General features: G+C 38.4%; 2 protein-coding genes and 1 pseudogene across 4 annotated transcripts; 1 reads left to right on the forward strand and 2 right to left on the reverse strand.

Moving 5' to 3' along the window:
• On the reverse strand, positions 715–4,131 carry LOC104764422 (purple acid phosphatase 15). Of its 2 annotated transcripts, XM_010487952.2 has the most exons (7): positions 3,840–4,131; positions 2,854–2,908; positions 2,323–2,514; positions 1,684–2,235; positions 1,417–1,607; positions 1,052–1,327; positions 715–967 (listed from the first exon to the last, which is right to left on the reverse strand). In XM_010487952.2, exons 1-7 carry the CDS (start codon positions 4,035–4,037, stop codon positions 833–835), a joined length of 1,599 nt encoding a protein of 532 aa, XP_010486254.1. In that variant the 5' UTR covers positions 4,038–4,131; the 3' UTR covers positions 715–832. The 2 variants fall into 2 exon arrangements, with proteins under 2 accessions (XP_010486254.1, XP_010486255.1); XM_010487953.2 differs by lacking the exons at positions 2,323–2,514; positions 2,854–2,908 and adding an exon at positions 3,267–3,458 and having other exon boundaries at positions 3,785–4,131.
• Positions 5,713–8,645, forward strand: LOC104764423 (GPI transamidase component PIG-T). 2 transcript variants are annotated; one of them, XM_010487955.2, is made up of 5 exons: positions 5,713–6,163; positions 6,446–7,645; positions 7,767–7,910; positions 8,009–8,189; positions 8,296–8,645. In XM_010487955.2, exons 1-5 carry the CDS (start codon positions 5,939–5,941, stop codon positions 8,484–8,486), a joined length of 1,941 nt encoding a protein of 646 aa, XP_010486257.1. In that variant the 5' UTR covers positions 5,713–5,938; the 3' UTR covers positions 8,487–8,645. The 2 variants fall into 2 exon arrangements, with proteins under 2 accessions (XP_010486257.1, XP_010486256.1); XM_010487954.2 differs by having other exon boundaries at positions 5,714–6,163; positions 8,293–8,645.
• On the reverse strand, positions 8,653–9,583 carry LOC104764425 (annotated as a pseudogene).

Raw genomic sequence — 9,809 nt, forward strand, 5'->3', positions numbered from 1 at the left:
GGGAGATAACAAACAATTATAATAATAATCATATTTCTCGATCGATCTCTTACCTGTGCAACGACAGATCTCAGATTCGGCGTTATTGATCTGATGAAACTAGGGTTTCACTCTTCTGTCTGGTTCTTCCGTCAAAACGGGGGAAAAATATAAACTTTTTTAATATGTCATTTAAATACATGAACTTTTAAAATTTTAGGCTAAAAGGCCCGTCATATTTTTATGATCTTTTATGCTTAAAAAGCGCAAAAAACATAAAATGTCTATCCAACTTCTGCTGGTCGGGTCGAGTAAAAACCACCGGAAGATTCGTCTGACATCAGCTTTTTGGGAGAGGCATGGACCACCGTTTAGGAGCTTTAAACCGCAGTTACCACGGCACTATTCCGTTAGAGATCACGGTGATGGCGAAGAAGTTACTAGACGACGTCATCCGATCGTCATGTTCGTGGAAGAGAGGCAGATGTCGACGAGGGAAGCGGTTTCGATTCAAGAAGCAGAAGGAGATGGTCAGAGAGAAGGAGAAGGAGAGTGCGGTGTCGACGTTAGTTTCTGCGTATCATCGCATGCATGGTGAAAATCAAAGGCGCATCTTTCTCACCTTGTGGTCACACGTTTTGTAAGCTCTGTTCTAAAGAGCTAGCTTATGGCTCAGAAAGGTCATTGTCCTGTTTGCAGCAGCTTCGTCCTCCTTGAGATCTTTTAGATACAAACTTTTTGTTTATTTATGGGGAAACTTTGAAACTTTCTTTTTCTTGTTTAATTGGGAAAAACTGTTACATCAAAGAAGTCCCAAATCTTTTATTAGACCATCTCTATTTAATCTTTGAGCTTAGCAATGGTTAACAAGGCGGTTGTGATGCGGACATTGGTCAGGTTGTCTCACAATGTAAATCTGATCTCCAACTTCGCTGTTCGAGTCTTGATTCCTATACCATGTCCATAGTGCCCATGTATCGTTCTTCATCTACATAGTGATTAATATCTTTTTTTAATTAGACTCAAGGTTAACCTCTGTTTTGATGCGTTCAAGAGTTAATTAAACCAATACCTCTAGGATTCCATGGCCAAAGCTGCTTTCTCTCATGGCACTATAATCAGGTTGCCGATCCCAACAGAATTCACCAGACGGGGTAAAGTTCCGAGCGCAAAACCCACCCATGACTGGATCCGGCGTGGTTAAAGGCTCAGGACATTTACCGGGTTCATCGGCGTGCTCAATCGCCATCTTTTCACGGTTACCTCCATCACCAACCACAATGTAAACTGGACCACACAGGTCTAGTTCGTAATTGTAAACTCTGTTCGACCGTTCATAAGCATGAACCTGGAAACAAAAGTATTCACAAGAAAACAAAACGGCCAATCATCGAAAGGGCAAAGAGATAAAAGACAGCTTCTTGGGTCGGAACTTACATGTCCGTTGAAGACAATGTCGGTACCATAAGAATAAAGTAGTTCCTCCAAAGCTTCTTTCATGCATTCCGCTTCTCTATAATGCGCTGTATAAGAACTATACCAAGGTGGATGCCAAGAAGCTACCAACCATGGAGTTACCGATCTATCAACTTTAGCCAAATCCTTCTTCAGCCACTCATATTGTTCCGCTGCAAACACACATACAACTTTAAAAGAGAGTGCAAACATGTTAACTTAGAGGTCATAGTTTCAAGAATAATCAACCTGATTTGTCATAAGCAATGTAGGCACCGAGCATGACGAAGTGAATCCCACCAGCGTTAAAAGAATAATAGAGCGTGGAAGACGAGCCGCTTTCTTTAAAAGGGAAAGCGAATCTTGAACTATAAGCTTCAAAGGTCTTGTTCTCGGCTTGCAATTCGATCTCATGGTTCCCTTCAATCACCATCAAAGGAACTTTAGAAGTCAGATCCTCCATAAACCTACCCCAATAGTCCCAACGTGGCTGGTACGTCTCATGTATAGGTGTCTCAGGGAAAGAGCAAGAATAACAATCTGAGCTAGTCCCGTTTGTTAGATACAAGTTTGCGTAACTCACATCGCCGATCAGTAAAACAAGATCCGGAGAATTATGAATCAAGTGACTAATTGTATCCGTTGTGTTGTAAGTGAGACCAAGATCACCCACAACCGCTATTCGACCAGGATAACTCGAGGGACTAGAAACCGGCATTGTCCTGAAATGGCGTATCTTACTCATAGACCATCTTGATGGATCTCCGCATCGATAGTAATAGACAGTACTTGGTTTCAGCCCTGTGATAGTAAATAGACAGTACTTAGTTTCAGGCCCTATATATGTATAAGCTAAAATGAAGAAAAGAGAAAAGAAAAGAGATGAACCTGTAATGCGAACATGGTGTATGATTCCAGACGTATAGTTAAGGAGACCATCGAAAGGGTAAAGTTGACTATAAACAAGTGAATGTCCTTTGGCTTCATGACTTAGTGAGTGCCTCAATGTCCCGAATTGGACAATACTGTTGATACTTGTCGGATTTAATGGCTTCACGTTCTTTCCGATTTGGAACTCACCTTTTAAACAACACATACACTACTTCATTAAATAATAAACTAAGTTATCAGCTTTCATCAGAGTCACAAGATTCTAACTTTCAGTTGAAGTAACTAAAAAGAGTTGGTGATAAGATTCTTCCTCTTATGTCAGAGTCAGACATAACTAGCATTTATTACATAACACTAGTACTACAGTTCTTTAAGAGGAAGAGTTAAAAAAAAAAAAAAAGAAGTATATAGAATTGAATTGAAGAGGATTATTAATCACGTAATTAGCCAAAAAAATGACGTAATTAATAAAAAAGATAACGTAATTTTTCAGTAAATGAGAAAGTGATTGAAGGTGAGAAAATGAACCTGTGATCCAAGAGACCCATATAGAATCGTGATCGGAGGAGAGGGAGATAGAAATCTGCTCCGGCNTGAGCTAGTCCCGTTTGTTAGATACAAGTTTGCGTAACTCACATCGCCGATCAGTAAAACAAGATCCGGAGAATTATGAATCAAGTGACTAATTGTATCCGTTGTGTTGTAAGTGAGACCAAGATCACCCACAACCGCTATTCGACCAGGATAACTCGAGGGACTAGAAACCGGCATTGTCCTGAAATGGCGTATCTTACTCATAGACCATCTTGATGGATCTCCGCATCGATAGTAATAGACAGTACTTGGTTTCAGCCCTGTGATAGTAAATAGACAGTACTTAGTTTCAGGCCCTATATATGTATAAGCTAAAATGAAGAAAAGAGAAAAGAAAAGAGATGAACCTGTAATGCGAACATGGTGTATGATTCCAGACGTATAGTTAAGGAGACCATCGAAAGGGTAAAGTTGACTATAAACAAGTGAATGTCCTTTGGCTTCATGACTTAGTGAGTGCCTCAATGTCCCGAATTGGACAATACTGTTGATACTTGTCGGATTTAATGGCTTCACGTTCTTTCCGATTTGGAACTCACCTTTTAAACAACACATACACTACTTCATTAAATAATAAACTAAGTTATCAGCTTTCATCAGAGTCACAAGATTCTAACTTTCAGTTGAAGTAACTAAAAAGAGTTGGTGATAAGATTCTTCCTCTTATGTCAGAGTCAGACATAACTAGCATTTATTACATAACACTACTACTACAGTTCTTTAAGAGGATGAGTTAAAAAAAAAAAAAGTATATAGAATTGAATTGAAGAGGATTACAATTGACGTAATTAGCCAAAAAAAAATGACGTAATTAATAAAAAAGATAACGTAATTTTCCAGTAAATGAGAAAGTGATAAAATGAACCTGTGATCCAAGAGACCCATATAGAATCGTGATCGGAGGAGAGGGAGATAGAAATCTGCTCCGGCTCGAAACCGGTGACACGGCGGCGGACGCGGGGATCAGTGTCAGGCAAATCGATGGCTTTTCCCCGGAGAGAAGTGTCCAACGGCACCGTCACGGGAACGAAAGGTCCGTCCAACGTTGAAGGGATATAATCGGCAGAGAAGATTGCCGGCGAGAGAAAACAGAAGAGCAGAAGTAGTAGAAACGTCATCGTTTAGTTCACAGGGTGGTGGAGTTGTGGCGGAGATTATCATTGTGGTGGGCGGGTTTCGGCTTTTTGTTTTTTTTTTTTTTAATTGTTGGCGTTAGGGGTATTATGGGAAAAGAATCTGCCCGATTAAATAGTCATTATCGTTAAAAACTAATATTGAGTATGGTACGCTCCATAGTTTTCTGTGTATGCGTGCAGTCGAGGAGTTACACTGGTGACGTTTTTGGTTTTGTAAATTAGTACTTTTTTTCCAATCTTGGACAGTGGAGATATATCTAACCACAATGTTTTGTGTCCTTCTGCTTTGTAGTTTTGTGGATGTTTTATAACAGGTTCTATTCTCTCCCTTGTATGCTACTTTTCTTTTATAAAAAAAAACTTGGTCTGATGATTATCTCACAATATATTGGTTATTCGTTTTGTGATTTTTAAATCTCAATTTATATTGGTCCAAAATCATTACTATATAGTTTATATACACCAAAATTTCTATATTCACCATGTATTCCTCATGATTCTTAATAATTTACATAACCTCATGAAAAATATTTGTTTATTTAATTTTTTTTTGTCAATAAAAGTTCAATCAGCTCATATGAGCCAATTTATAGGAAAAAAATATTTATTGTTTGTATATAATAAATACAACATAAATGGTGATTTTGTTGATACTACTTTTTTTTGTTATTTGGTTTTACTAATTTTCAAGATAACATACATCTAAAATAGAACCAAATCCAATAAAAATCCAATAACGAATCTATAGCAATCGTTAAGTAATTGGTTTTACTAATTGTCAAGATAGCATACATCTCAAATATACCCAAATCCAATAAAAGTCTAATAACGAATCTATACCAATAGTTAAGTACTGGCCCAAAAAAAAAAATATTTTTTTTTCTTTTGTTATTTGGTTTTACTAATTTTCAAGATAGCATACATCTAAAATAGATCCAAATCTAATAAAAGTCCAGTAACGAATCTATAGCAATCTTTAAGTAATGGCTCGGAAGAAATATTTTTTTTTTTTGTATCCCACATCGACAACTACAAAAATAAACAATCTTAAACTTAATTATAAATAACAGTACTGTCAAAACACTTATTTGTCAAAAATTGGTTGTTAGATCAAAGAACTAGATTATTCAAAATATGAGATTGATCTATATGAATTGTATGGAACTCTTCTTCTTGATAGTTATGTGAATTGATATGAATATATTCATACCAATTTACTATACTATTTAGAGGAAGGGTTCCATCTAGTTCATATAGTTCAAATAGTTCAAGTTCAGAATTTGGAACCATCTAATTCTTTCAACAAAACAATTGTATTTTTTTTTTTTGGTAACTGTAATTAGCCAAAAATAATCAAATTTTAAACAGTTCGAACGATTAGAAAAATCACAGAAACACAAAATTGATTAGCAATATAGAAATTTCATCTTGAAATAAATTCTTAATTGTAATAATTACATCTTAGCTGGGGCTGTCATTTCAAGTTTCAATATGAACCTTGTGAACTTAATTACAAAGAGTCAAAGATGATGACTTGATATCAAGTTGTAATGTTTCATGTATCGTTATGGACTTTGTTTGGCAAGCTCGACGAAGCCCAAAACTTTGAAGCCCACTCGCATACAATCCCTTTTAAAAACTAAAATCGAGCTAAACCGACCGAGAGTAAAACCAGACTAAACCAAAACTTACAGATCCAAAAGCTTTGAAATAATGATGAATTGATGATGTTGAGGAGGAGGAACTAAACACAACTCTCACGTCGTCGTCGTCTTCGTTCGTTATCTCACTCCTTCGCCGGAGCTCAGGCGTTAATACTTTGTAATGACCCGATCCGCGCAGTGACCTACTCCGGCGTTTTTTTTTATCACTGAATCCCGATTATGGCTTGCCTTGTTCGATCTTGGATCCCTTTGTTATTTTTGCAATCGTTTTTGGTTGCGATCGCTTTTGGATCGAACGAAGGTGAAGAATTCAGCGAGGAATTGCTGTTGAAGCCTTTGCCTGATCGAAAAGTTTTAGCTCACTTCCATTTCGAGAACCGAGCTCCTCCGTCTAATTCCCATGGCCGCAATCACCATCTCTTCCCTAAAGCTATCTCTCAGTTGGTACATTAACACCTCTTTCATCATAATACGAACTCAGATTAGAAATTAGGGATGAGAATTTTTTTCTTATTTGGTTTGCTTAGAAGCAGAGATTTCAGCTTTAGATGTGATTAGGTTGGCTCGAATTTGCTCTCTTCTTAGCTATCTTGGAAGATTCTAATTGAAATTTTTGTACCAACTGTTTCAAATCATCTTAATTTTGAGTAGCAGTGATGTAGAATTTGAGTTTGTGCAAGTGTGTTTTGGTTTTCTATAATCTTTGAAATGTGAATTCTGAAACAGGTTCAGAAATTTAGGGTCAAGGAGATGGAGCTATCTTTTACTCAGGGTCGTTGGAACCATGAACATTGGGGAGGATTTGACCCTCTATCAAGTATGAATGCCAAGCCTGTTGGGGTGGAGCTGTGGGCTGTGTTTGATGTTCCTCAGTCTCAGGTTGATATTTCTTGGAAGAACTTAACTCACGCACTGTCAGGGCTTTTTTGTGCTTCGATCAACTTTCTAGAATCTTCAACTTCGTATGCTGCTCCTACTTGGGGGTTTGGGACAAATTCAGACAAGCTGAGGTATGGTTCACTGCCACGTGAAGCTGTTTGTACCGAGAACTTGACCCCATGGCTAAAGCTGCTTCCGTGTAGAGACAAGGATGGCATCTCTGCACTAATGAATAGGCCTTCTGTTTACAGAGGGTTTTATCATTCTCAGAGGTTGCATTTATCCACCGTTGAATCTGGTCAAGAGGGATTGGGTTCTGGCATAGTGCTGGAGCAAACTCTTACTGTTGTTATTCAGCCTGAAACTACGTCTGTTGAAACAAATATGCAGCCAAGTTGGTCCCTCAGCTCCCTCTTTGGGCGAAAAGTAGTTGGGAGTTGTGTTCTTGCAAAGTCAAGTAATGTGTATCTTCAATTGGAGGGTCGTCTTGGTCACGAATCAAAGAACGTTGATACAGAAATAGAAGCTCACAAACTCTGGATGAATTCAGATTTTGATTTGTCCCTTAAGCCAGATAGGGTTATTCGAGAAAGCAGCAGCTTGCTCTTTATCTTTGATATTGATAAATCTAGTGACAGCGAGCCATTTGATCTTGGCCTTACTTGGAAACTTCCCTCAAAGTGGTCATGTGAACAAGCTCCATTACACGCGAGTCGGTTTTTGATGGGAAGTGGGAACGAAAGGGGTGCAATAGCCATCTTGTTAAAAGCGACAGAATCGCAGGAGAAGTTATCCGGCAGAAATCTCACCACCGATGGACGCTGTACAATAAAGGCAAACATTTTCCAGATTTTCCCATGGTATATTAAGGTTTATTATCATACCTTACAAATCTTTGTGGACCAACAACAGAAGACAGACAGTGAGGTCTTAAAGAAGATCAATGTTTCACCATCTACGGATAAGGTGTCATCTGGCATGTTGGAGATGATGCTGGAACTACCATGTGAAGTGAAATCTGCTGCCATATCAATCGAATATGATAAGGTGATCATTCGTTCACCATACTTTCCAATTCACCTAGCATAATCTGATCGTCAAATAGATTTGATCTTGCGTGTCTCAATACTGTGTGTATACTAATCTGTGTCTGAAAATATCTCAACAGGGTTTTCTACATATAGATGAATATCCTCCTGATGCTAATCAAGGATTCGACATTCCATCGGCTTTGATAAGTTTCCCCAGTCATCATGCTAGTTTGGATTTCCAAGAAGAGCTCAGCAAATCACCCTTATTATCAAGTTTTAAGGTAGAAAACCAATATAACACTCAAAAGGATTAAAGTTTATCTTCCTTTGTTACCTAATTCAACTACAATAATTTCATTTGTCTTCTGGTCTATTGCAGGAAAAATCCTTAGTTCGCTCTTACACAGAAGTATTGCTCGTACCTTTAACAACTCCTGATTTTAGCATGCCCTACAATGTAATCACAATCACATGCACCATCTTCGCATTGTATTTCGGATCATTGCTCAATGTTCTACGTAGACGAATCGGTGAAGAAGAAAGGTTTCTCAAAAGCCAAGGTTAGTCACCAAATGCTCTGCGGCCAGGATTCGAGATAAATTGAGGGTCAAGGAGAAAACCTTGATTTTAATGTCTGATTTATGATTGTTCTGTTTTCTCCAGCAGGAAAGAAAAGAGGTGGACTTAAGCAGTTATTATCAAGATTGACAGCCAAGATTAGAGGGAGACCAATTGAAGCACCATCATCAGAGTCGCCTGCAGCTGAATCTTCGTTCTTGTCTAGTAAACTTATTTTCAAAATCATATTAGTTGCAGGAGCTGCAGCAGCATGGCAATATTTTTCCACGGACAAGTAGGCTTAACCAAATCTTTACAAGAAAAAAAAGAACCAGGTGTACCACATGTGTATCGACAAGGTAATTTTGGACCGTGTAAGATTTGCTCTTAAGAGTTGTATTAGAATTTTGCATTCTCGTTTAGTCAAATACTTGAGAGACAAAAAACTATTACATACACAGGATGCTCAATTTCTACATTGTCCTTCTCATCTAATCTTCTTACAAGATGCAGAAGCAATCATATCATCTTCTCTTCTCCTCTTGAGACCATCATCACTAATGAAACTGCACTTCAACGGCGTTTTAGAACCGCTCCCTCCAAAGCTAACATCCATGTTGAGTTTTAGTTTCTTGTGTGAGTGTGAATCTTCAGACAATAATAGCTTTCTCTTGTTACATTCAGAGCTCAGAGATTCTCCAACTGATGAAACCGAAAAGTCAGATTAAACTCTAAGACACATCATAATCTTAAAACTACAATGGTGTGACAAAAACTCCTCATACCTGAACACTTATGTTTGAACTTCTTCGTTTTGAGTAGACCAAGATCATCATCGCAGGTTAATAAGTCCTCCTGAGGATCAGAGTGTGCTCCTGGGAACACAGGAGATAGAAATAATAATTTTAGATAAGAGTTTGAATTGAAAATTTTATCGTCGAAGCAAAGGAAGAAGCTTACTTTTGGTACCGAGTTTAGAGAGCTTGCCGTGGACGAGGAGAGCATCGGCTTCGTGTTTTCCAGTAGACAAGCCTTTAGCGGAGAAGAAAGCGAGCAAAGACTGCCACGTCACACAAGTGGCCATTAGGTCAATACCTCTGAGCTTATGAAGTGACCATTGAGCTTCACCGTCGATGGTTCGAGCCCAAACGCTGCGGCTATGGCTCTAAAGTCTAGTTTCTGGTCGTTCCAAGCAACCCACTCCACAATCTTGGATACCGAGGGGCAGATAAGTTTTATTTTCCTCCTACCTGTGTCTCCCGCCATCTCTCTCTCTCTCTGCTTATTAGAAGCTTCCAATAACGATTTCTGTGGAGTTTTCTGGTAAATAAAAAGGCTCTGCTTCCCCAACGGAACCTTTTGTAGGCTTCTGAGAGACCTTCCGACTAGAACCTTCTACCTCCTCCAGCGATTCCTTTCAGCGTTCGGAATTAGGTCTCGACTTTGTTAGATGGGCCTTTAGAATAATGGGCTTTTCATATCTCGCAGAATTTTTTTAAATAGTCCAAGGCTCTCTAATAGCAAACAATCTCACAGCCTAGCTAGTATAGTATGTTGTTTTTTACATACAAGAATACAACACACCGTCTATCATAATGCATGTAGTGAATTTTCATTTCAAT

The sequence above is a fragment of the Camelina sativa genome, chromosome 19, assembly GCF_000633955.1.
Source record: "Camelina sativa cultivar DH55 chromosome 19, Cs, whole genome shotgun sequence".
NCBI lineage: Eukaryota > Viridiplantae > Streptophyta > Magnoliopsida > Brassicales > Brassicaceae > Camelina > Camelina sativa.

Coding starts and splice junctions, on each gene's coding strand:
- LOC104764422 (XM_010487952.2), bottom strand. CDS start 4,037: ATGACGTTTCTACTACTTCTGCTCTTCTGTTTTCTCTCGCCGGCAATC. Junction 2,515..2,853: donor ATGGGTCTCTTGGATCACAG/GTTCATTTTCTC, acceptor GTTGTTTAAAAG/GTGAGTTCCAAATCGGAAAG. Junction 1,328..1,416: donor ACATTGTCTTCAACGGACAT/GTAAGTTCCGAC, acceptor TTTTGTTTCCAG/GTTCATGCTTATGAACGGTC.
- LOC104764423 (XM_010487954.2), top strand. CDS start 5,939: ATGGCTTGCCTTGTTCGATCTTGGATCCCTTTGTTATTTTTGCAATCG. Junction 7,911..8,008: donor CCTTATTATCAAGTTTTAAG/GTAGAAAACCAA, acceptor GGTCTATTGCAG/GAAAAATCCTTAGTTCGCTC. Junction 8,190..8,292: donor AAGGTTTCTCAAAAGCCAAG/GTTAGTCACCAA, acceptor TGTTTTCTCCAG/CAGGAAAGAAAAGAGGTGGA.